Below are 25138 nucleotides of genomic sequence, written 5' to 3' on the forward strand. Positions count from 1 at the left end.
TTCTGGTGCTGCACATCCTGGAGAGCCCGGATCTAAGAGCTGAGATTCAAAAGCAACATTCTCAACTTCACTCAGCCAACTGGCATTTCTGAGGTTCTCCAGTTACCACCGACTTCTCATAAACAGACAAACAAGAAGAAAAGAGAGACGAAGCGAGATAAATAAGGAAGCCAACACTTGAGAAAAACAGAGAAAGCTCAAAGTTACTGGGCTGCCAGAGATCTATGCAGGTCAGCTAGGAAATGGGAAATTCACACAAAGGACACTGCCCTCTGACCAGAAGTGGCAGAAATCGCTAGTTGACTGATAGTGATTAATTAATTAGTTGGCGACTATTGGCATTCATGAAATACCTTCCAGTTACAAAGACCTTGACATTCATTATCTCCTTGAACCCCCATAACAACCCAGTGAGATAAGCTGTACATGCATTATTATCTCCATTTTTCAGATAAGGAAACTGAGGCTCAGAGGAAAGGGGTCTGTCCAAGGTATCAGAGGTAGTAAGTGTCAGAGGCTGGATCTGAACCAGGGTATTTCTGACAAGTCCAGCACTTTCCAGGAAATCAAGGCCTGAAGGGAGACTGTGAGAGTAACACAGTGACTAACTATACTGGGAAAAGGTGTTTTGTCATTGACCCTGCTGCTACTGTGCCCCATCTCCCTGCCTGGAATGCCAGCCTCCAGACTGGGCCTCCAGAGAATACCTCTTTCCCAGGGAGAGTGAATCCACTCAACTTTGGAATCCTGCCTCAGGATTGAGGTGTCCTGATTGGTAGATGAACTCAGCTGACCCACACTATTTGGCTGGCCTCAAAACACCCTTCCCATTTGGTCAACCTCCCTAGACATCTCCTTATCTGCCCTGCTATGGCATGACTCCCTTCCCCCCGTCACCACCACTTTTTACCTCTTGGTCTGGAAACAGATTTCAAATTAATATTGTTATGGTTTTTGTCCTGTGCCTCCACTTGCCATCCTGATGACCCTCTGGAACAAAGATCTTTCCCCTGGTCACCATTCCCCCCACCTCAGATGTGGGATAGTAGAAAGAGGGCTGAAATCAGAGTCAGGATGACACAAGTTCAAAGCCTGCCTCAGATACTTTACCAGCCAGTTATTTAGCTTCATTTTCCTTATCTGTAAAGTGGGGATAATAATAGCCTCTATCTCACAGGGTTGTTGTAAGACTCATATGAGTTAACATATATCAAACCCTTTGCAAATCTTAAAGCATTCTATAAAGGCTGCCTTTATTAGTATAAATGCTTCTCTCAATCATTCATCCAGAGGTGGCAGAGGTGACGTTCCTACCTAGCTCTAGGGAGGAAACCCTGCTGAGATTCTTATATTAATGAAGTAGAAAGCTAGGGGCACATTGTCAGCAGCTGCCTGGCAAAGAGAACGAAGGCTGGGCCGTATGTACAATCCAACTTACTGTGCAAATGAGAATGGATTGCTTTTAATTCTAATAGGACCAAATTTGTAGAGTTTAATGATCACTTAACAGTGGCAGCAACAATGAGTTTCCCAAATACGGAATTTGTCAAGAGTCTCCACATAGTCATTCTGGGTTTGATAAATTTGTCCGGGTCTGGGGGCCAGCCCCAAACTGCAAAGCCTGATGCATTCTTCTCTTTGGATTAAAACAAAATACAGACCAGAAAAGATAGGGGAGAGAGAGAGAAAAGAGAGAGAGAGAGAGAGAGAGAGAGAGAGAGAGAGAGAGAGAGAGAGAGAGAGAGAGAGAGAGAGAGAGAGAGAAGAGGAAGGGAGTAGGAGGAACAAAAAAGAGAGAGAATGGGAGCATGATGCTGCTGCTCTGCTGGTTCCCAGCTTCAGTTCAGTACTCAAACTGAGGTTACTGGGGGTCACAAAGGGTCCCTGAGGTGCTTCTCCCCCCTTCAGGTTCCCCTTCCTCTGATGACAAGTAGGCAAGTGGACAGAGTGATGGACTTATAGTCAGGAAGATTTGGTCTAAATCCTGCTTCTGACACTAGTCATGTGACCTTGAACACTTCCCAGACTTGGTTTCCTTATCTGGAAAATGGAAATCATGAGTATGCAAGTAAAATAAGGGAGTCAGGCCTCCCCTCTAAGGTCAGCTCTGGCTCTGAATCTCTGAGTCCATCATACTGTGACCTTACCCCCAGCTAGGATGGTGCCTTCTCAGCCTTCTCCCTCTGTCGTACCCACCCTCCTTCCTTGTACTAAGCTGGAGCAGGTAGGCTGGCAGCTGAAAAGCCCAGGAGTGCCCAGGGCCCCCAGCTGCCTGTACCGAGATGCACCATCGTTGCAAAAAGACATCACTTGATCACCAAAGTCATCCATGTAATACCTTGGTGACCTTAAACAAGTCACCTCATCTCTAGGGCTTCTTTCTCCTGTTCCAGAAATAAAAGAGTAGGACCAGTTGTCCTCTGAGGTCCCTTGTAGCTCCCTATCTATCTGAGTCCAACACCAAAACGAAATAGAGTGGGGAAGTTCCCACCATGGAGAGCTCCCACTCGGGACAAGAGGGTTGTTTTTTAGTCCTGTAGTGTTCTTAGGGGAGGACGGTTGGGCTGAGCATTTCAGAACTCCCTCATCAGACTCTGACAAAACTCAGTAAGATCAAAGCAGCACATGAAAGATGTACTAACTCACACAGGATGACAAAGTGCTCCCGGTGTCTGAGTCAAAGCATTAAGAAAAAATTAAAGTAATTGCCTTAGTATCACAGGAAAGCAAACCCCAATCCTCCCTCACCAGTCTCCCTCTCCCCACTACAAACATAAGGGGGGAACACTAGCAAGGAAAAGGCTGCGATGCATGAGTTGGACTACCAGTAACTCACAGATGAGTGACCTTGGGCAAGTCATTTCACTCTTCAGAGACTGCTGTTTCCTTCTCTGTAAAATGAGGGGATTTGGGGAAGAGAACACACAAAACTGAATCCTGTATAGTTATAATGACTAAGATTTTCCACAGAGAAAATTGGAGAAAGTGCCTGTCTGGTTCATGTTTACACAGGTGGAGGACTGTGTATGGAATATGGTGGTATATGCTGCTAGGCATGGCTGATGCCTTGGTTTTACTGAAGTCCTTTCCCCACCCCCTTTTAAAATCTAGATGACCAAAGATGGCGCAGCGCATTAGGAAGAGGGACAGGTTATACTTGGAAATAAAAGTGATGGGAAAATAAGAGAGCCATAAAATGTCATTTTTCTTTAAATGAAGACTGGGATGGAATAGTTACAATGACTATCTATTAAGTGCTTCCTGGGTTCCAAGCTCAGGGCTTGGAGTGCAAAGACGACTCAGTTTCTTCTCTAAAATGGAGGAGGTGAGTGAGGGCTATGTTCTAGATGGGAGTTCTTAACCTAGGATCTATAAACTCAGTTTTTAAAATAGTTTAATATTTTGATAATTTTCAATATAATTGATTTACTTTATAATTCTATGTATTTTATTTTATTTTAATCATAAAAAAACACAATTCTAAGAAGGGATCCAAAGGTTCCACCAGACTGACTGGCCAAGAGGTCCAAGGAAACACACAAAAACCTTAAGAACCCTTGTTCTAAACGATCTCAATGACCTTTTAAGTATTACTCTGTGTGAAGCACTCAGCTCAGGACTGAGGATGAAAAGATATCTTAGTTTCCTCTTCTGTAAAATTGGGACAATAATCCCTGTAGCATGTACTTTATGGGGTTATTATAAGGCTATAATGAGATGGATGAGTGTAAGGTGCTTTGCCAACCTTAAAGCCCACCATGAACACCAGCTAAAGTTAGTAAGACTATAAAATGAGGGGGCTGAATGAGAGGATCTCCAGGGTTCCTTCCAGCTCTGACTCTAGAAAAAAAAACCTAGGACTATGTTGAAAACAAGAAGGGTCTGTCCATTCCTACAGGTTCTCCAAAGGCATCAGTGGTTCTCAACGATGTCAAGGACAGGTCAGCAACAGCCACCACCAGCCCCATGCTGATGAGACTCTGCTCCAGGCACTTCCAAAGCCCAGAGTGACGACTAGCTCATCCAGAACCTGGATCAAGAATACAGAAGGCACACTCAAATGAGTTTCTTAACCAAGGCCCTGAGGTGGGCAAGTAAAGACCCTGGGAGGCTACTGCCAGGGACAGAAGCTGAGCAGGGGCAGAACAGGAGGAAGCTTGCCCCAGGAGTCACCTGGGGTCTTCAGATGTTAACTAATTATTCTAGTCACTCCCTGTGAAAGGAATACAAGCACTATCGAGCACCCTCTGGATTCTAGGGCCCTGGGTAGAAGTCCATGTCACCTAGTCATTGCCTGTTAACAATTTGCTACAAAGCCAATGGTCAGTCAGTCAATTAAAAAGCATTTATTATGTGTCTTCTCTGAATCAGGCACCAGTGTAAACTCTTATTAAGCACCGACAACATGTGAGGCATTGTGCTAAACATTTAACCTATAGAAATGCTCCCTCCCTCCCTCCCTCCCTCCCTCCCTCTTCCCCTGAGCACTGGGGAGATCCTGAAAGGCAAACAGAATCTGCCCTCGTAGAGCACCCCAGTGTTTCATTAGGAGCCCCAGACTGGTTGTTCAACCAATAGAGAGACATTGAAAAGTGAGAACCGCACAGCCCAGAAACAAAAGCCCGACTTCCAGCATCAACACCCACATGGACTGAGTCACACCCGGGAAAGCTCTGCCAACCCCACACATGAATCATGGTGACTTGCAAAGGGCATGTCTAAATCGATATTTCCTCGTGCTCCTCCATGAAACAAACATGGAATATATGGAAGAACATGGGGAGTTTAGCTCAGAACTCAAGTGGGAGGAAACCAGCTGCCTTATGACCTTAGGAAAACTCTGTGGAAAGTTTTGCAGAGATGGTCACTTCAACATATCTCAAATTCATCTCCTTTTCTCCTCTGACATGGCCACCATTCGGCAGCAGGCCTGCTGGGGGCCCGCCCGCCTCAAGGCTCTCCCCACTCCAATCCATCCCCCATTCAGCTGCCAAAGGGACTTTCCTAAAGCTCAAGTCTGACCAGGTCACCCCTTACTCAATAAACCTCATTGACTCCACGGGCTCCAGGAGCAAATACAAACCCTCTGCTTGGCCTTCAAGGCCCTTCATGCACCGGCCCCCCCTTCCCTCTCCAGTCTTCTCACAGCTTACCCCCCTCCCCCCAGTGAGTACTCTTTGATCCAGTGCCCCCAGCCTCCTGGCTGTTCCAGGAACAAGACCCTCCATCTCTGGGCTCCAGGCATTCTCATGCCATGCCTGGATCACTCTCCCTCCTCATTACCATCTCCTGGCTTTCTTTAAGCCCCAACTAAAATCCCTCCCTCTCCAGCCCCTCTTCATCATGGCCTGCCCTCTGAGAAGTATTTCCTATTTATCCTGTTGTATCTTGTCTGTTGTCATCCCCATTCGAATGAAAATTCCTTGGGTCTACCTTTTGCCTCTTCTTGTGTCCCTAGCACATAGTAGGTGCTTAATAAATGTTATTAACTGACACACCGATAGGGATTCGGTGCCTCCTTTCTCATCACCAACCACACAACAAAACTAAATTTTGGAAAAGAAATTGATTCTTGCTGAGGAGAAATTGTGAGATGACAAAGTGGGAGGAGGAACGATTCTCCAAAGTACAGACCTTCTTGATGTAGAAACACTGTACATTCTTGACAATTCAGAGAGAAAATGGGGAGGGGGTATTCTCATGTTATTTTTACAATAATAACTTGCTGCTTCCAGGCCACATATGCATGTGTAAGTCAGTGTGGTATAGTGGGTACAGTGCTGGTCTGGGAGTCTGGAAGACCTAGGTTCAAAGGCCAACTCAGATTCTTAGTAGCTGGGTGACTCTGGGAAAGTCATTGAACCTCTTTGGGTTCTAAGCAGCTCTCTAAGAGTGGCAGAATGAGTTGCCACCAGCATTGGTGGAAAAAGTTTCCTTACCTGGGAGTTCCCTCTACCCAATTCCTTCCAAATTCCTACCAAAATCACAGATGCAGTCCCCATCCCCAACCCTGTAATTGTGAATTTGCTCTTTAATTATGCTATTTCAAATGAGTGGACAAAAGAAGTTTAGAATCCTCTGAGTCAGCTAACTTGCTCACCTCCTTCTTGTTTATCCAGAGATTAGCAAAGAAGAAATTTCCTGACTTTTTCAACTCACAAGTTGTTCTACAACTTGGAGAGAACATTTTCTTGCTGCGGATCTATTGCTCAACTGGACAAGAAACTGAATTTCCCTCTCCAGTCAGCAAGTTGAGCTCATCCTCAGGGTTCACCAAACATTTGTTCATTAATGAGCTAATGGATCGGAGGAGCTAAAGCTACTCTGCTAGGGGTGGGGGGGACGGGAGGAGAAGAGATGAAAGGAGCTCAGCAAACACTCACTTCTTGAATGGGTCATTCCTGGGCCTCAAACAAGTTACAATGTAGTTGGTACCATGGAAAGATCATTGATGGATGCCCATTAAATGCCCACATCCTTCTTGAGCACATAAGAATTGGTCCTAATAACAATTACTGAAAACACTGGTCAGAAAACGAATTGGGGCTTGGCCTACTAGGATCAAAATATTTTTAAGGTTGAGTGAATATTGCCTCATGCTGTATGTATTAGGAGCTTGAATAATTTTTTTAATGATAATCTCTTTGAGTTTCCATAGATCTTAAGATTATAGGCACATGGACTTGCTCACTCAATTCAACTGAACTCAATAAACACTGATTAAAGTCTAATTCAATTCCAACAAGCAGTCACATCACATACATATAAAGGGCAAAGAGAATGGCCCCTGACCTCCGTAAGTTTTTGTGCTGTTGTGGTGAACAGGCTAGACGTCCATTAGTGCATACACACACACACACACACACACATACACACACACATACACACACATACACACACACACATACACACACACACATACACACACACATACTGCAAAGTGATTTCAAGAGGGTCAACTGGGGGAACTGGGGGTTAAAGGAATCTGGAATCAAGATGGAGGCTGTCAAGCCAAGCCTTGACAGGAGTTCAGCATTCTCATAGAGGAAAGGGAGCATCCCAGGCTCAGAAGAGAGCTAAAATGCAGAGGCTTACTATGTGCCAGGGACTGTGCTGGAAGCTTGAACTTCCAGCATCCCAACAGCTTGTTAAGACTCAATCGCCAAACTGAGTCAACGAAAAGAGTGTCCACACCAAGAAAAATCCATTGTATGTCCACAAGCTGCCTTCACTTTCAAAAATGTATATTACAGGAAGGAAGGAAGGAAGGAAGGAAGGAAGGAAGGAAGGAAGGAAGGAAGGAAGGAAGGAAGGAGGGAAGGAGGGAAGGAGGGAAGGAGGGAAGGAGGGAAGGAGGGAAGGAGGGAAGGAGGGAAGGAAGGAAGGAGGGAAGGAAGGAAGGAAGGAAGGAAGGAAGGAAGGAAGGAAGGAAGGAAGGAAGGAAGGAAGGAAGGAAGAAAATAAGAAAATGGACTTCAGTCTGCCACCATTATTTGTCTGTATCAGCATTATCTAAGACACTGCTCCCACACCAGCTGAGGCATGGCATTACCACAGTTGTGGACTCCACTCCTCAGTTATTTTAAACATTGTCCTCTAGCTCAGTTGCCCGAGTCACCAATTACTGCCTTGTCAAGTTAAGAGAGAGTGGCATCTGCGAAACGCACTTGTCTCCCTCCATTACATTCCTGCGGTCACGGTTTAGACACCTCCTAAAATCACTGCCGTTTGGAGTCAGCCCTTCCTGAAGCAAAATCATGCTAATATATTATACAAGTTTAACAACTCAGGAAAGAGCAGATACCCTGATGCTTGGCTGCCAAGCTCCCAAATGTATTTGGGGCTCCACCTTCAGAAAGACTCCCTTGGTCAGGAGAAGCACCTGCTTGGAAGACCAAGAAGTCTTCACCTTCTTTGTGTGATCACCGTGGAGGGTAGTCTGGTGAAGCTGACAGATTCCTTCTAAGAGTCATTTTTAAAATGAAAAAAAAAAAAGAGATGCAAAGGAAACCATATGTCTAAAAGGGTGGTCATTGAAACATTAAAAAATCAAATTCATAGACTTCAGGTAGAGAACTCTTGCCCTACATCCCTTTCCTGGATTTCCCATGATATTATAATCAAGACAAGACTTCCTTATCTCCTTACAAGAGTTTTCCTTACCAGTAGTCATGGGGGTGTTTTTCCCTCTATGAGACATTCGGTCTGTAGTGTTTTCCCTTAATTACATCCATGATTAACATAATTTTGTAATTTGGAGGTGTGGGCTGGCAGCTTGCCAGAAATCCCAGTGGCCAGTGAGACGGCTCATTTTTAAAAGTCAACAGTTCGAATGTGGAATGCCACAAGATCTTATCTTCCCCTTACTAAACGGATAAATGAATTTATTGGTGGATGTTAATTAAATGTATATCTGTTCATTCATTCATTCACTGGATACTTATTAATTCATAAGACCTTTAGTCATCTGTGTTTCACATCAGGGATATAAAAATAAAATGAAACAGTCCCTGCCCCCAGGGAGCTTCCATTCTATTACAGGAGAAGAACATAGAAACATACGGGTAAATAAAAAGTGTTAATACATCATCTCTACGCACAGGCATTTCACAAACCACATGGTGCCACCTTGATGCAAACGAACTTGGGGGCATCTTACTTCTGATCCAATAAGGCCAGAGATCAAACAGAACATGGACCATTCTAAATGGTGCTGAGCGTTTTGGATAATCATGGTGTGGGAACAATTGGAATGCTCTGTCCTCTGTCAACATGAGGTCTGTTGCAGGTGACTGCAAGTTGGAAATTGATGGCAAAATAGGTTATCATAAGTTCCCAAGTATAAGGAAAGGAGCAAGTGAGGCAGGCACTACCAGTGTGACTTGGGAAGAAGGCTACAATTTTGGAGTGATCCATTGTGAATATCAGTCCTCAGGTCTGAGTTCTCCCCAGCTGGCTGCCTTTTGGTGAAGGATGAAATATCAACGAGAGGTGACAATTACCCCAAGGATGTGGTCATTGGAAGAGAGGTCTTAGGATCACAGCACAATAATGGTATTAAAGAAAGAGATGGGGACAGTCAGGTGGATAGAGTGCCGGTCCTGAAGTCAGGAAGACTCATCTTCCAGAGTTCAAATCTAGCCTCTGACACTGACTAGCTGTGTGACCCTGGCTAAGTCATGTAACCCTGTTTGCATCAGTTTTCTCATCTGTAAATGAACTGGAGAAGAAAATGGCAAACCACTCCAGTATCTTTGCCAAGAAAACCCCCAAAAGGGGGGAAATGAAGAGTTGGACACAACTGAAACCACAGAATACACAGACACAGTGGGAGTTAGTACTAAAAGCAAAATGTTGTGGTGAAAAGAGGAGCTAGTCCTACCTTGGTCATGCAGAGACATTAGGGGGCACCTAGAATCCCCCCAAAAGATGCTGAACAGTAACAGCTACTCTTACCCTAAAAAGGTCCTTCACTGAACTTGGTTGGGAAAAGCTGCCAGGCATGGAGGCTTCTCCTGCCCCCACCGTGTAGAAATCACCATTGCTTTCTGACCAGTAGGATTCCCAGATGGAGAAGGGCTTCTCTTCTGGGCCCCAGGGCTCTCAGATGCTTAAGGAATACACAGTCAGCTCAAGATTGTCCAGCTTAATGGGGGGAAAAGGGACCCTTTCAAGTTCCTGCTTTGATGCTCTGATAGACTGTGCCCTTACCTATGCCCAAGTTCCCTGTGGCATTGCAGATCCTGGCATACCTGCATCATCTCCTCTGGTGCGGTTGTCTCTAGGGATTCCCACCATTTTTCTCCAGGTCCCATTCAGTGTATTAGAAGCCTTTTTCCTGCCCTGATGCAGCGCAGCTCCCAGAGGAGCACAAAGGCCACCCATTGGCTACAGTCACCGTCTTGCTCCACAACTGGTCACCCCAGTTTCTGCTCCAAACGTGCACCTGCTGGCTCCCGTCCTCCACCTATCCCCACTGGTAAAAGGTAACAGCCAACTCATGCACAGCATTGGGCTTCTCCATCGCCATTTGGGTAAGGTGAAGGGAACATTTATTATGTGCCTACTGTGTGCAGCACTGTGATTTACAAAATTTTACCACATTTAATTTATGGCCCAAATTTCAAATTTCTGAGGATCTGGCCTCCCCTGCCTTCCAGTCACACAGCATCCTGGGAGGAATATTGATGTTGAAAAGGTTGAGGGGTACAGTACAAAGAGTGCTGCTTCTGAGGCAGAGGCCCAGGTTCAAAGCTGCCCTCTGACATTTCCTACCTTTGGGGCTTGGATGGGTCAATTCATCTGTCTAGGCCTTGGGGACCTGCCCAGAGTCAGAGCAGGGAAGAAGTCAGGGGCTCATTCCACATTCACTCAAATATTCAAAGTCCTAAAATAGGCCCACATTTCTCAAATCTCAAAACCTCATCTCCAACATCCAACGTCCTTTTCTACCAGAGGTGATAGATTTGTGCCAAAAAAGTCATACTCTCTCTTATCCCTCCTGACCAATGCTATGGGATGCAAAGGGCCAGGCCTGAAATGAGTTCTGTGGGGAAAAGGAGGAAAGGATGGAGGGAGAGAGAGAAAGGGAAAAAGAGGGAAGGAGAGAGGAGGTGAAGAAGGAGGAAGAGAGGGAGGGAGGAAGACAGAAAAAAAGGGAGAGATATGAGAGGAAGGGTGGAAAGGAGGGAGAGGAGGAGGAAGAGAGGGATGTAAAGAGGAAGGAAGAGAGGGAGGGATAAAGGGATGAAGAGGGAAAGGAGGGAAGGGAAGAATGAGGAAGGAAGGGAAGAAAAGAGAGGGAGGAAGGGAGGTTGTACTGTTTGATAGAAGTAAACAGCAAACATTTCTTAAGCTCAAGGCACTGGGCTAGGCACATGGGGATAGTCCATAACCTCAAGGAGTTTACAGTCTATGTATGGAGAAGTGTCAGAGACTCTCCCCTGTACATAAAAGGTAGGATGTGTTAAGGGAAGAGAGGCAGTTTGGCAGAGTGGACGGGGCTTGACTTGGTGTTAGAAGGTCAGGATTCAAATCTTGCTTCTGCTGGCAGCTGTGTGATGTTGGACACCTCTGAGATTCAAAGGAGCTGTGATGGAGTGCACTCCAGAAATGGGGTACAGCCAGTGCAAAGATATGGAGATGGGAGATGAAGTGTTGCGTATGAAAAGTAATATGAAATAAAGGCTACAAAAAGTCAGTGGAAGGCCTTGAATGACAGACTGAGGAATCTCTATTTCATATCAGGTACTACGAAGACAAGGTTAAAGCACAAAAGATTCCCAACAACCAGAATCAGCAGGGCAACCCTAGCAGCCTTTGCTCCTGTGATGGTTTACAGCCATCGATGCTGCCTACCGAAAACTGCTAGAAATGCCCCTGAATGATGCAGCTCTGCTCACCGTTCCTGTCACAGGGAGCCTGCCTGCAGCCTTGCCTTCAGTATTCTCTGCCACAAAAAGTAACTGTCAAGGATAATAGGAATGAGGTTTGACCTACTTTTCCCTAGATTCTTGCAAAGTCGGTGTAGCTCAGAGCCCTCCGATGCCTCCACACCCTCCTTGCCTCCAGCATTTACCTCCTGCCCCATTCAGGAGCCCATAGATTTTTTTAACTCCTCCTCACTTCCTCCCCAGTGCTGGCTCCCTCCTTCCCTCTCAGGGAAGCCCAGGGCCAGCTACTTTCCCATCAGGCTCACTGGACCATCTGAGGTGGGCACTCAGGTCGTCCACACATACCTCCTCCTTGGACCAGACATTCTCAACTTCATTCAACTAACATTGATGCTGCCCTGCCAGGTACAAGACCTTGTTGTATGCAGTGAGACTAAAATTAATATCAGGTCCTACCCTCAGGGAGGTGAGAGCCCCTGGGAGGATGCAGCATGTGCCCAGAGCCCCAAGAATTCAAGGCACTAGAGCCTTCCTACATCAGTGGGTGTCACCTTCAGCAAACTATTCAACTCAGCCTCAGTTGACTCATCTGTCAAATGAGGTAGTTGGACAAGATGTTCTTTGAGATCCTTGGTAGCTTTGTGTCTCTAATTCCCTGAAAGCCCCAGGGATGAGCCTTGAAGAAAAATAAAAATTCTGAGAGATAGAGGTGCAGAGTACACCACAGGCAAGGGGTACAGCCCATGCAAAGGATTGTGGGTGGAAGACAGAAGGTCAATTGAAGACTGGAGCTTGACTGGATCCATCTGGCTACATCAACACAGCCAAAAATCAAAGTAAGAGACCCGATGGGCTTGCTTAATCCTCGACACATTAAATAATTATTCTCTGTAAGCAATATGGACCACAAACAGGGAGAAAGTCTCCTGCTCTCCAGAACCCTAATGCTTCCAGAAGCCTCTTTTTAAAAAAATTTAGTCCAGGTATCCAATGAGCAGCAATGTGTTCTAGTGACTAGAATGTTGGACTTCAAATCAGGATGCCTGGGTTCAGCTCCCACCTGCTGTGGCCAAGCAGTATGACCCTGGGCAAGTCACTTCCTCATCTGTAAAATTAAGGTAACAATCTCTTACTCAAAGGATGGTTGGGAGGTTCCACTGAGATCATGGTGAAAAGGGTCTCATGTCAACGTCAGCTCTTACTATAAGGCAGAGAAGGAAAGGGTTTTATTGCTGCTTGGTTTTCATTCAGGAGGCTGAGAAGAGCCTTTCAGAGCAGGAGGTCAACAAAAATTTGTTTCTGTGGAATGATGGGATGCCTGGGGCTACACATCCCAGGACCCTCCAGCAGCCCCTGAGCTCTGAAGTGTGCCTGGGCAGCTGTCTGGGATCCTGGTGAAAGATTCAGCTAGACAACTGGAAAGCTCCAGGCTGTTCAAACGGCAGAGGCAGCTGCAAGGGATCTTGGAGATCCCTCAGATCAAACACGTCATTTGAAAGAGGGGAAAACTTGGTCCAGGGGAAAGGAAATGACTTGGCCAAGGTCATATGTTGGGAAGCAGCAGGGCCCAGATATGCACTCAAAGACCCTTCCCCAGGTGGACTGTCCAACTCTTTCCTCTCTGCCTCAACAGGTCTGAAGCCCTGGGGTTCCTTAGCCCTGCTTAGAGGTAGGTGACTCAGGACTCAGAACCAGATAAGTTCAGCCCAGAGAATGGGGAGAAAGTCGGCTGCCTGTATGGTATCCTCGGCTGCCCCACTTGGTAGGTGACATTTGGGCTTCAGGGCGGGCACCAAATCCCGAGTTGGCAGGAGGGGTTTGAGCCCCAGGGCCATAAAGTCGGTAAACAAGCAACAGCCAGGGCCGACCTGTTCTGGGGCCTTAAAGCAGCTGCTGTCCGGGGAACCGAGCCGGAAAGGCACTGCTAGGAGGAGAGGGAAAACCCCCAGCCCCCAGGGGCTGCACGCAGGAAGCACCCAAACCCAGCCGCCACTCCCCGCCTCCCCAAGGCAAGCGCTGGGCCCGGCCCCGGACCGCAGCCTCGGGCAGGGAGGGAAAGTCCCCCGGCCTGTTCTGGGCAGCCGGGGGCGATCTGAGAGGCCCCCTCCCCATCCCCTGTCCCCGCCCGGAAGGAGTGGAAGGCCAGGGAGCTGTTCTAAAAGCTATCAGAGAGCCCTTTCACCCACCCCAGCCCTGAGCTACCGAGGCTCTGACCTGCAGCCAAGTCTCGCAGCGAGGTGCCCCCATTTGGCCCCCTCCCTCACTGCAGCTCCAGCCCCGAACTTCCAGGGGGACGAGAGAGTGGGCTTCAATGGGAGAGAGCTCCCGCTTCTGCTCGAGGCTGCAGGCAGCACGTGCCCGAGGGCCAGAGCCTGCGCTCCCTTCCGACACCACCCGGCCTGGCCGGCGGGGGTCCCGGCCTTGGTCACTCACCCTGCCGCCGCCAGCGCTGCTCTTCCTGCGCAGGGTGAGTCCGCTGCGCAGCAGAGCGGGCAGGTCCCGCAGCCGGTGCCGCAGCTGCTGCTCTGGGGCGCCTGGGCTCCCCCCTCGCCGCCGCTGCCGCCTTCCCCCTGGGGCCCCGGCGGCCCCCGACGCCCCGGGGTCTGCGGGCTCCGGGCTCTCTGCCGGCGGGGGCTGCATCTTCACGGCTCCCACAGCCATCTTCATGCCCGGCTGCCCGCCCCGGCCGGCGCTCCTGGCGTCCGGACCCCGCAGCAGCTGCCGCGCACCTTGGATGCTGTGCCAGGCAGGGAGAGGGCGCGGGAGCGACTGCGGCTGGTGCGCGGAGCGGGGTGCCAGGCGCTGCCCACCCCAGCGAGCCTGCCTCACTCCTCCTCTTCCTCCTCCTCCTGCTCCCCACGCCCAGTCCCTGACGGGCGCGCCTCCTTCTGCCCGGCCCAGGTGCGCAGGCCCCGCCTCACCTGCTTCTCCTGCTGCCCCCCTCAGCGCCGCGCCGTGCCCCGGCGGGCTGCCGGGGATGCCGGACGCGGCCGGGCCCCGGGGAACAATAGAGAACAGGAAGGCTGCCCGAGAGTGGGGGTGGGGTGGGTTGCGAGGCGTGAGCTCACCCCAGGTGCAGGAAATCAATCCTACACCTCCCCAGTCCCTCCTCCCGGGCGGTCCCAGACCACCGCTCTACCTGGCCCCATATCCCTCTCCCCTGGGGATCCCCGGAGCCTGGGAACTCCTCCAGCTGCTGCTTCCTTTTCCCTCTTCATTCCAACCGAGGCCCCAAAGGGAAATGGACCGGCTGTAATCCTGCCCCTCCCCCAATCTCTACCACTGCTCCCCACTTTATAATCTGACTTTGGGCCCAGGAATCCCCATCGCTTTCCTACAGTCGGAAAGGATATTGGAGATCATTAATCAGACCCTCTCACTTTACAGGTGAGGAAACTGAGCCCCAAACCAAGTGACAGGCTTGAGGTTCAGCAGGTAAATCAATTGCACAGTTGGGATTCGAACCTAGGCCTTCTGATTCCAAATCCAGCTTTCTCTTTCCCTGCCACAGATAACAGTGTCTTTTTGGCTTTGCTTAAGAAGGTGCCCTTCCTGCCCCACTTTCCACACTTCAGTGGAAGGGAAAGGATAGGCCCTTTGGTCTCCAAGAAATACCCACTAGAGACTCAGCAATGTCCTGTGGCTGGCAACATCTTTGGGGAAATGTGTGTGCCACTGAAGGCCTCCCACCACTCAACCAAAATGGACGAGAGACCTAAGGTGTGGTGGGAGCTCTAATCCAAAGGCTGAGCATTTGCCAGATCCTCTTTGAAAGAAAACATTTATCTCTGCCTTCTCACAGGGAGAAGGCTGACCTGTCCTCAGAGGGTCAGAACATCCGAGGCCCAGGGCTAGAATGGATCCCAGAGGCTGTCTGTCCCAACCTCTTCCTTTTACAGATGAACAACCTGAAGCCAGGCGCCAGGATCCAGACTATTTCAGTGTGACCTAGATTCCCCCCTTTCTGAGGCTGGGCTTGGGCTAACGGTGGTAACTGCCTCCGGTGGCCTTCACCTGGGGACAGCATTTGACCCTGAAGGCAACTACATTCAAATAGGAGAGTGTGTCATCCTGGCTCCCAAGAAGGAGCTTGCAAATAAGCAAATCCCTCTGACTCAGCCTCCCCCAGATTCCTCAGTCTACAACTGCCCCTCAGGTCCTGAAGGTGGCAGATCTAAGAACGCTTTCCACTGGAGGCCAGCAAAATTAATAGAAGATAAACAACTGATCTATGTTAAAAAATTCACTGAGACAATAAGCTCATTCGCTCTTGCTTTTAAATTCATTCACCAAAACATATTAAGTACCTTCTATCCTAAAGTCACCCTCTGGTTATTGTGGGGCAGAAGGCTTGCTCCAAAGACCCCAGATTTAGCAGCTGTGGATGCTTCTTTTCCCAGCAAAGGGGGGGTTCTCCTCCTCCCTCACCTAAAAGACCCCAAATTCTCAGAGCTGGAAAGAAGTCTTTCTGAAGGGGACAGGATCATTGGCCTGGAAAGGGTCAAGTCATTTCACTGATGTCAAGTTGGAAGGGACCTTCAAGGCCCATACCCTTATTTTACAGGTGAGGAAACTGAGGTTCTAGTACAGCAGAAAGAGAATGGAAGACCTGCTGCTTATTGTGTGATTCTGGGCAGTGGTTGAAGTTCCCTGGGCCTCACTTTTCCCATCTGTAAAATGAAAGGCTTGGATTCAGAGTCCTAGTTTATGGTAAGTCTACGTATGGTCCTAAGTGATGATCAACAAAGGTGCTAAAGTTAAGGAAACTGAGGCAGACAAAAGTTAAGTGACTTGCTTAGGGTCACAAAGCTAGTAAGAGTAATAGCTGGACTGGATCCCTGGTCTTGTGCTCTCCATTCCCTCTTCTAGGCTGTCTCTCACACCAAGGTCATCACTAGCCAGCTTGTTCCTCTGATGTCTGACACATAGAACCATCACCAAAGTTGTTCTGGGTCTTTCCAGCATGGCAGAATTTTGCCAGGTCATGGATTCTGCTGGATTCACCTTCAAGATTCCAGAAGTCACCTCCATGATGGCATCATTAAAGAAGAAAATCATTGAAAAGTTTATTAACAGTGAATCCAAATCTCATCCATTCACCAAGGGGTGGGTGAGGTGGGAGATGGGGTGAGATCCCACAGGGCAATGTCACTCAGGGCCCCAGGGCATGGCAGAGGCAGAAGGGCCACTGAGATCCTGGAGGGTAGCTCGGTTCTGCTGAGGAGGAAGGCAGAATCTGAGGGTCAAAGGTTTGTTCCAGGGAATAAGTATTCGGGAATTTGAAGCATCAGAAAGAGCATTCTGGTTAAGGGAGTCAGGGCAAGCTTCACAAAGGAGATGAAAACTAGGCATGGAAGATTCAAGTACACAAAAAACAGGTCAAGATGATGCCAGGCTCATGGGACCCACCTCTGCCACTCACTGTCTCTGTGAATTTGGTCAAGTCACTGAACTGTTTGGACCTTGTTTCTTCAACCGTAAAATGGGGGCATTTTCCTAGATGACTGATCTAGAAGGTCCTTTCTAGCTCCAAGTTCTACCTTTGTGTCCTTGGGCGAGTCCTAACCTCTCTGGCCCTCAGTCTCTTCATCTAGAAAAAGAGGGGGTTGGGTTGGGCAGCCCAGGGTGGGGTATTATCCCAGTCAGTAGCAAGGACTCAGGTTGGTTGACCCCAAGACAAGCTAGACTTAGCTTCCTAAGTTTTCTTTCAGGTCCATATCCAGACCATCATAAAAATAGACTTTCTGTGAAGGAGCCTGGAATTGATCCAGTTGGTCATGAAGAGTCCAAGCAGTGCTTTGAGAGAATTAATTTTGTTCATATTAAAATGAATAAATGTTGAAATGAATGGAAAGTGAGTAGCTGCATTGGGGGAGGGGAGGAGTTAGGAGACCTTCACCATCATCCAGGTATGAGATGTCAAGGCTCTAAGAAAGGGAACATGGGAGTCAGGGGAAGGAGAAAAGAAGGAATAGGGTCAGACACATGCAGTGGGATGGGAGGGTCCATTAAATGTCAGGCAGTGGAAGGACATCCTCCTTATTGGGATCCACCTGAGTGTCCTCATCTGTAGCATGGGCTGATTTAGAAGCATCATGGGAGAACAATTAGAGCTGTTGAAGAGGGAATACACTAACAGCATGGGGGGGGGGGGGTGCCTAACTGGGCAAAGGATTGGAGGTAGGAGATGTCTCATCATGTATACTGGGAGCAGCAAAGTAGACCAGTTTGATTGGAATGTCAAGTGCTTGAAGGTGAGTAAATGAAATGAGGTAGACAGGAGTCACATTGTAGGGGGACTTTAAATGGCAGTCTGAGGGGTTTATATTTTGTGGAGGAGGTTCAATAGAAAACCCTTGAACTCCAGACCCACAAGGCCATGAAATACTTTACTTTTCTAGAGGATCCTGTAAGGCTTGATGTTGATCCTGGGCAGCTCACTCCACACTCCTCTGCTGAAGAAGCAGCATTTCTGGCCTTGGTCAGTTATACTGCTGGGCTAGGTCAAGTTGGTCACTTGCTTAGCTGTGCTGGCTCTTCACCTGACTGGGCTGAACTGGATAGATGACTCAACCACTGGGTGGCTGCTGGACTGGGCCAGGCAAGTCCCAAGTCACCGATGGGCACCTGACTCCAGACAGGGCTGGGTAGCCTCCTCTACTTCTCCTTGTGGACTAGGGTAGGTGGAGCAGCTCACTCAATGCTGGGATTTTCTAAGAGGGCAATGATTGCTGGATGAAGAAAGGAAGAAAATAAACATTTATCGAGTACCTACTGTGTACCAGGTACTGTGCTTAGCACAAGTGTTGTTAAGAGGCGGAGTGACTTGCCCAGAGTCTTACCCCTAGGCAGAGAATGAGTTGATCCACCAGATCCTCTGGGCTCAAGCCTCAATGGCCAGATGTGTGTTTTCCCACCTTCAGCCGCTGGCTCTGCTGAGTAGTACCAGGCTCTCTCTAAGTGGAGTATTATAACACTTAGTGCTTTTCCATCTAGGGTAATGGCCTTTAACCTAGAACTGACTGAAGCCTCTCTCCTTTGATTCCTTTAGAGCCTTAGCTCTGGGGTTTGTCACCTCCAAGAAGAAAGTGGGAGCCGATTTAGCTGTTCCTATTCAAGAGACCCTTCCCTGAGTGAGGAACTCCATCGTGCCTTAGGGTGATGCCTTTGTTCCCAAGCCCTGATTCAGTCAGACATCCCATACTCCTTTGGGGATTTTATGCAGATGAGTGTCTAGCCCCAAAGTCTAGTTCATTTTCTCACTGATGAGCTAGCCCAACCACTTCTTCTAAGGCATCTTTTGCATCTAAAATCTTTCCCCTTCATCTTATAATGTTTTTCTCTTTTAGCCTCTCCAAGCCTCATGCATCTAAGTGCTTGATAGAAAGATATCAACTCAGTTCAACTGAGTATTGATTAAAACCCCACCGTATGCTAGACACTGGGGATACAAAGGCAGAAACAAACAACTTTCATTTTATACACTTATCCTACCCATACCCTGCTTGGAAGGACCAGAGAAGGAAACACCAAGAGAACAAGCACATTGGTCAAGGAGTGTCAAGAGGTGAAGGTTTACTCATAGAGAACCTACCAGACCATTGCCACACCTTTTAGGAAGCGCCTTCGTAAAGTCGAGAGTATCCAGAGGTGGGTGACCAGGATGGCCAAGGTTCTCAAGTCTGAGCTGGATGAGAATGAGCAGAAGTCCCTGGGGATGTTTAGACTGGGGAAGAGAAGGCTTGGGGGAGGGGGTAAGATGGCGGTCTTCAGATATTTGAAGGGCTGGCACAGGGAAGGGATTAGGTTTGTTTGTTTGGTCACAGAGGAAAGAACCAGGAGTTACTGGCAGGAGTTCCAAACTGGCCAATTTAGACTTGATGGCAGGATGAGACCTGTCATTGGAGGGTTTCAAGCAAAGCCAGGGTGACCCTTGCTTGGGTGTTCTGTCCAGAGGATTTACAGTAAGGCATAGGTTGGAAGAGATCAAGAGGTCTTCATTTCTCTTATGTCATGGATGCCTTTGAATCATCAGTCAACTATGTGCCAGGCACTGTACCTATAAGTGCTTAAAATACAAATAGAAGACAACAAATAATAGAGTGGTTGAAAAGGGTGAGAGAATGAATGTTAAAAAAGTGTTTACGTGTAATTGGGAAATACTTAAATGAAATAAAAATATTTTTTAAAACAAAGAGCAAGGAGTATCTGAGCTGTGGCATCCTGGCCATTAGAGATGGCTGGTTTGGGTTTTTCCCCGAAACGGAGTTTCTGGAAGGACTCACCAATGGGAGACAGAACTGAGTGAGGCGTCAACTAGAACATGGTGGTCTAGTTCAGAGAATTAGGGATGGCAGTTCAGGGCCCTTCTCACAATCATGTTTTTAAGTGCACAAAATAAATTATGAGGATTACAAGGAAACCAATTATACTGAAATGTGGTTATCAAAATATTTTTTAAAAGCAAGTTCACAAGCCTCTGGTTAAGAATCCCTGGAGGAAATAAGTTGATCACTGAGTTCCTTTCTGGTTCTAAGATTCCATGACCTAATGGAGTATTCAGCATCTGTTCATGGAGAGCTTTAGAACAGGGAGAGGCTCGAACCTGGGCAGCCAGCTAAGCAAGTCACTGGAGCTCAAGCGTGTCAGTGAAACTAAAACAAGACAGTTTGAAATTTTGTTGTTCAGTAGTTTTTCAGTTGTGTCTGACTCTTCATGGCCCCATTTGGGATTTTCTTGGCAAAGATGCTTGAGTGGCTTGCCTTTTTCTTCTCCAGCTCATTTTACAGATGAGGAAACTGAGGCAAACAGGTTTAAGTGACTTACCCAGGGTCACACAGCTAGGAAGTGTCTGAGGTCCGATTTGAACTTACAAAGATGAGTCTTCCTGAGTCCAGGCCTAGCGCTCATTACACTTTGTAATGAGTGCTAAAAAAGTAAAGTTGTAAGAGTTTAAGTTCTGCTAAGAAACAGGAATGCTAACTTCCATTTTTGAAACACTTTACACTGAACAAAGCTCTTCATCCCAAGGCCCCTCTGGGAGTTTAGAAAGCACAAATTGCCTTATCTTCATTTTCTAAATATGAAAACCAGGATTCAGAGAGGTTATGGGATATGGTTGGGGTCAACACAGCCAGTAGGTGTCAGAGACCTGACCTGAATCCAGGAAACCAGGGAAGGTACACGGACTTGGAATCAGGTAGAGCCACGTCCAAGTCTTGTCTCTGGCACTGATGAGCTATGGGACCCTCCCTGAGCCTTGGCTGACCGGTTTCCTAAAGGAGGGGTTTAGAGGACAGCAGATGAGACACTCAATGACCCAGAATGTTCTGACCTATTTAAAGTAAAAAGCCTGCCAACTCTCTTCTCCATGTGGTGTGGACAGGACCCTTGGAGGGGTAGAAATTCCTAACAACTGCTTTCTACATTAGGTAATTATGCTTTTATCTGGGAGGAGGGCATCTTTCATGTTGGTTTCCTTCTAAATGAACACATTTTTGGTGAGTGCTGTGATGACAGCCCATAGGACTTGGGCTCAAGTCTTGATTTTGCCAATTGCTATCCTGGTGACCTTGCACAAGCCTCAGTTTCCCCATCTGTCAAATGGACTAGGCAGCTTCTGAGATCCCCTTCAGGTTTGTGTGTACCATGCTGACATCGTGTGCATCAAGTCCAGGATTAATTATAAAAAACTTTACATTAACAACAGCTCACACTGATTACCTCAATTGTCATAGAAAAAAGAGCATTGAGCATAGAGTCACAGGACCTGGATTTAAATCCTGGATCTTTTACTTATGACCTATGTGACCTTGGATCAATTACTTCGTTTCACCAGGCCTCAGTTTACTCATGTGTAAAACAATGGAATTGGGTGGGCGAGGTGACCCTATGAGATCTTTCTTGACTCTCAGTCCCACCCAGAGAACTAAAATTGTTAACAAATATAAAAATGAATACTTGATCAGCAGACCTGTTGGTTACCAATTTAAAAAAAAAATCAACCCTAGAATTTGTCTGGTCCACTCAGAATTTGTTGAGGTTTTTTAAAAATTAGATTTGGGATTTTCTTCCTGGTCTAATTATTATAGTTGGATGTAGGTAAATAAAAAGCCAGACTTCATAGAGTTAGAAGAGACCTTAGAAGTCATCCAACCCATCCATTTTACAAATTAGGAAACTGAGGCCCATAAAGGGAAAATGACTTGCCCAAGGTCACAGAGTTAATAGCTAGTTGATATTAGAAGCCAGTACTTTGGCTACTTTGCCACATTGTCCTTAATCATATTTTTAGTAATACCCTCATTTTCCAAATCTCCCCCAAAACTCTGCCACCTAATTTCCAGTGGAACCAAATACACTGTGGACTACCCAGGTCTCAAAATGACTGGGAGACCCAGGTGAGTCACCCTGGTCATCACCACGTCATAGGGAAGGGGGAAGGGAACTGCCTAGGAAGCTCAATGATTTTGACATGAAAACCATCTCCATGGGACCTCCTTGTCCTGAGTGGCTTCCCCCAGCTCATGTCCTGGTTTAGCCTGTTTGGATGCTCCCCCAGGAAGGAACCAGCCTGCAAACGCTCAAGGACAATCCTTCCCTACCCAGGGAGCTGAGAAGAAGACTGGTTTCTATAGCAGAAAGGCCTCGAGCCATCTGGGAGTCACTGAGTTGGGTGGGGCCAATGTGGGCCCAGGGTTTCTGTTTTATGATCCACTCATAAAAATATACTCACCAGACTGTAGGTGCCACAACACTCACAGCCTGAGATGAGGTGTTCTCACTTCCATACTCCAGTGGACCCAGGATCTCTCATGAAGGTGAACACATCCTCCAGCACAGAACCCAGCCTAGCTGGGTGACCTCATCCCCTCCTATTCCATGGGTCTGTCAGACCTTGGACACTCTTAGTTATGTCAGTGTCTGGTCTTTGAGTCACAAGACCCACTTTTAAGGTCAAAAACATTCAAGGACCATCCTCTGATAGTACCTTCTTTCTTCTTTTTAAATTTTCTTTTCTTTTAAATTAATAAGATTTATATTTCTCTCTCTCCCCTCCATTCTCCCTCCCCTATTATCAAAAAGAAAAAAAAAACCAAAAGGCTTATAACAAACATGTCAAGCAAAGAAACCCCCCCCCCCGCCCTGGGGGCCAAAAAATGTAGGTCTACTTCTGCATCTTGAATCCAGCACCTCGGTCAGAGGGGCGGCCTGCTTCGTCACTGATCCCAAGAATCCTCCAGCCTTTCAGAGTGGTTTGCTCAGCAAAGTTGTCATCTTTGTATAAATTGTTCTCCTGGTTCTACCCCTTTCCCTCACATCAATCCATAGAAATCTTCTAAGTTTTTCTTCTTTCCCATCTCTTTCTTCATTTCTTGCAGCACAATAGTATTACTGTATATTTATACCCCATCACTTGTTCAACCATTTTCCAATTGACAGATGTTTCCTTACTTACTTTCCAGTTCTTTAACATGACAAAAAAAATGCTATAAATATTTTTCTGCACATTTAGGTTGACTTTCTACCAGTATGCTTTGACTGAGAAAATATTGGATGACCGAAAGCAGTTATAAATTTGATAATGGATTTAAATGAATTTGCATTTTATTAATCAGAGAATTGTAGATTGAGAATGGCACAATGTTTTTACAAATAAACAAACTGAGAACAGATTAAATGATTTGTAGGGTAAGACCTCAAGACAAAGGAAACCCACCTACCCCTGCAGAGGCAACCCATTCCAATTCTCTAATTGTTAGTGTTTTCTTTGACAAAGCATGAGGAAGGGACTGGTCTTCAATCGCACCACGACTAGTAAGAGTTGAGAACAGGAATTGAGCCCCAGTGTCTTTTGGCTTCTTTTCATTAAGGGTAGACCACACTGCCTGTCAGGTTAGATTTGTTGAAGTAGAATTAGGGAGCCATCCTGGACGATTGGGAGCAAGGTCAAAAGCCTAAGAAAAGAAAACACTATTTAAAGAAAATTAATTTGCAAGGGATGCCTTGTCCATACAGGGAGAGCCTGGAGCCAAGAAGGACAGCCACGGAAGGCTTTGTAATAAGATGGGTGGGAGCCGATTATGTCAGATGGACCAATGGATATGATGCCTACAGAGGAGCGCTGGAAGATGTAGAGGAACTGATGCTAAAGAAAGATAAGCAGCACCAGGGAAATCATCTGCCCAATGATTTGGGCATGACTTGGGCTGGCTGGGAGAAAGGAGAGAGAGATGGGGAGAAGGGAGCCACTGCAGAGGAAAAACAGCCCCAATCTATGTTTTAGCTGAATATAAGGGCAACAAGAGCAATGTTTCCAAAGTAACTCTTGTTATTTAACTCTTTGCCAAATTCCACATCATTTGGCAAATGTTTATTAAGTCCTTACTATACACAAGGTGCAGTCTGGTGCAGAGGAAGAGAAACGAGCCAGTCCTGGTTCTTGCTTCTGGATTTGTAGTCTAGTTGGGGAGACAAGACAGGAGGTCCCAAAACAGGACTAGGAAAATGAGGGCTTGACAGATGTACAAACACAATGCCCAAGTACATCTTGTGTTCCAGGTCCTCATCAGAAACTCCACAGCAGATTCTCACCTTCTGGTTTAGAAAACTGTTTTTCACCATTGGAAACAAAAACAAAAAAATAATGGTACACAGTTTACTTAAACTTTAGAAAACCAACTCCAGGAAAGTAAATGAAATATTTAAAAGATACAGATGGTAGGGCATAAGATCATAAATTTAGAGCTGGAAGGGACTACAGAGGTCATCTAGTGAAGTTCTCTCCCCCTTTTTTTATAGATGAATGATAAAGAGGTAAAGTTATCTATCCAAGGTCACATAGACAGTAAATAGCACAGCCAGAATTAGAACTCGAGTTCTTAATCTATCCATACATACATACATCTGCTTTATTTATCCATCTACTCACCTACCTAGCTACTTACATATCTACCCTTCTATCCATCCATCTTTTGAACTAGCCATCTACCTATCTATCTGGTCTATCATCTATCTATCTGCCTATCTGTCTATCCACTCATCTACCAATCCATCCGTCTTTCCATCTATGTATTTACCATCCATCTTTTTATCTATCCATTCATCTATCTACTCATCTACCTATCTATTATCTCTCATGCATGATAGATGACAGCTATAGATTCACCAATATAAGTATATGACATAGCACCCCTTTCCATCAATGCAGAGTTTATTCTCCAGAAGATTGCTAGAAATGTTATTCTGCCAGACATAATAGTGTATGTCCACTCCATAGAAGAGGATCCTCTAAATGGATTCAAAAGACCAATTTTCCAACTACAGGATAAAGGAGGGGCCAGATAATAGTTCTTGTGGGAAAACATCCAAGGGGGTCTTATTAGACCACAAGCCTAGAATGAGTCAATAGTGTTATGTGAAAGCAAAAATAACCTAGTCTGAACTGACAGAGGCACATTCTCAGAATCAGTCAAGCAGTGAAGTTTGATTAAGAACTGTGCCCACCACTGGAGTCACAAGTACATTAAATGATAGGAAGATCAAATCCTGCTATATTTTGACACCACTGGAATAATCAAAATAGTGACAGTGATCGTTGATGCGTCACTCAAAGGTCTGCAGACACTTTACAGTCATTATCCCATGGGAGCCTCCCATCCATCCTGTGAGGTTGGTCCTGTGGATGTTACTTCCCCATTTCTCCAGACCCAGTCCAGTCCTATGGACAGCTGTTGTTCAGTCAT

At 46.7% G+C, this 25138-nt stretch overlaps 2 protein-coding genes across 3 annotated transcripts in view; both read right to left on the reverse strand.

The window, feature by feature from the left end:
• The window catches only part of RAPGEF5 (Rap guanine nucleotide exchange factor 5), a 232177-nt gene extending 217989 nt beyond the window's left edge, over positions 1–14188 (reverse strand). The window contains exon 1 of one of the 2 annotated variants that reach the window (XM_072650899.1): positions 13827–14188. In XM_072650899.1, coding sequence (XP_072507000.1) covers positions 13827–14060 — 234 coding nt within the window. In that variant the 5' untranslated portion in view covers positions 14061–14188. The remainder of the gene's footprint in view (positions 1–13826) is intronic. The other variant, XM_072650898.1, reaches the window with a different exon arrangement.
• Positions 1–25138, reverse strand: part of TOMM7 (translocase of outer mitochondrial membrane 7) — a 518839-nt gene that overhangs the window by 232322 nt on the left and 261379 nt on the right. The window lies entirely within an intron of this gene.

Source organism: Notamacropus eugenii, chromosome 3, assembly GCF_028372415.1.
Source record: "Notamacropus eugenii isolate mMacEug1 chromosome 3, mMacEug1.pri_v2, whole genome shotgun sequence".
Classification (NCBI taxonomy): Eukaryota; Metazoa; Chordata; class Mammalia; order Diprotodontia; family Macropodidae; genus Notamacropus; species Notamacropus eugenii.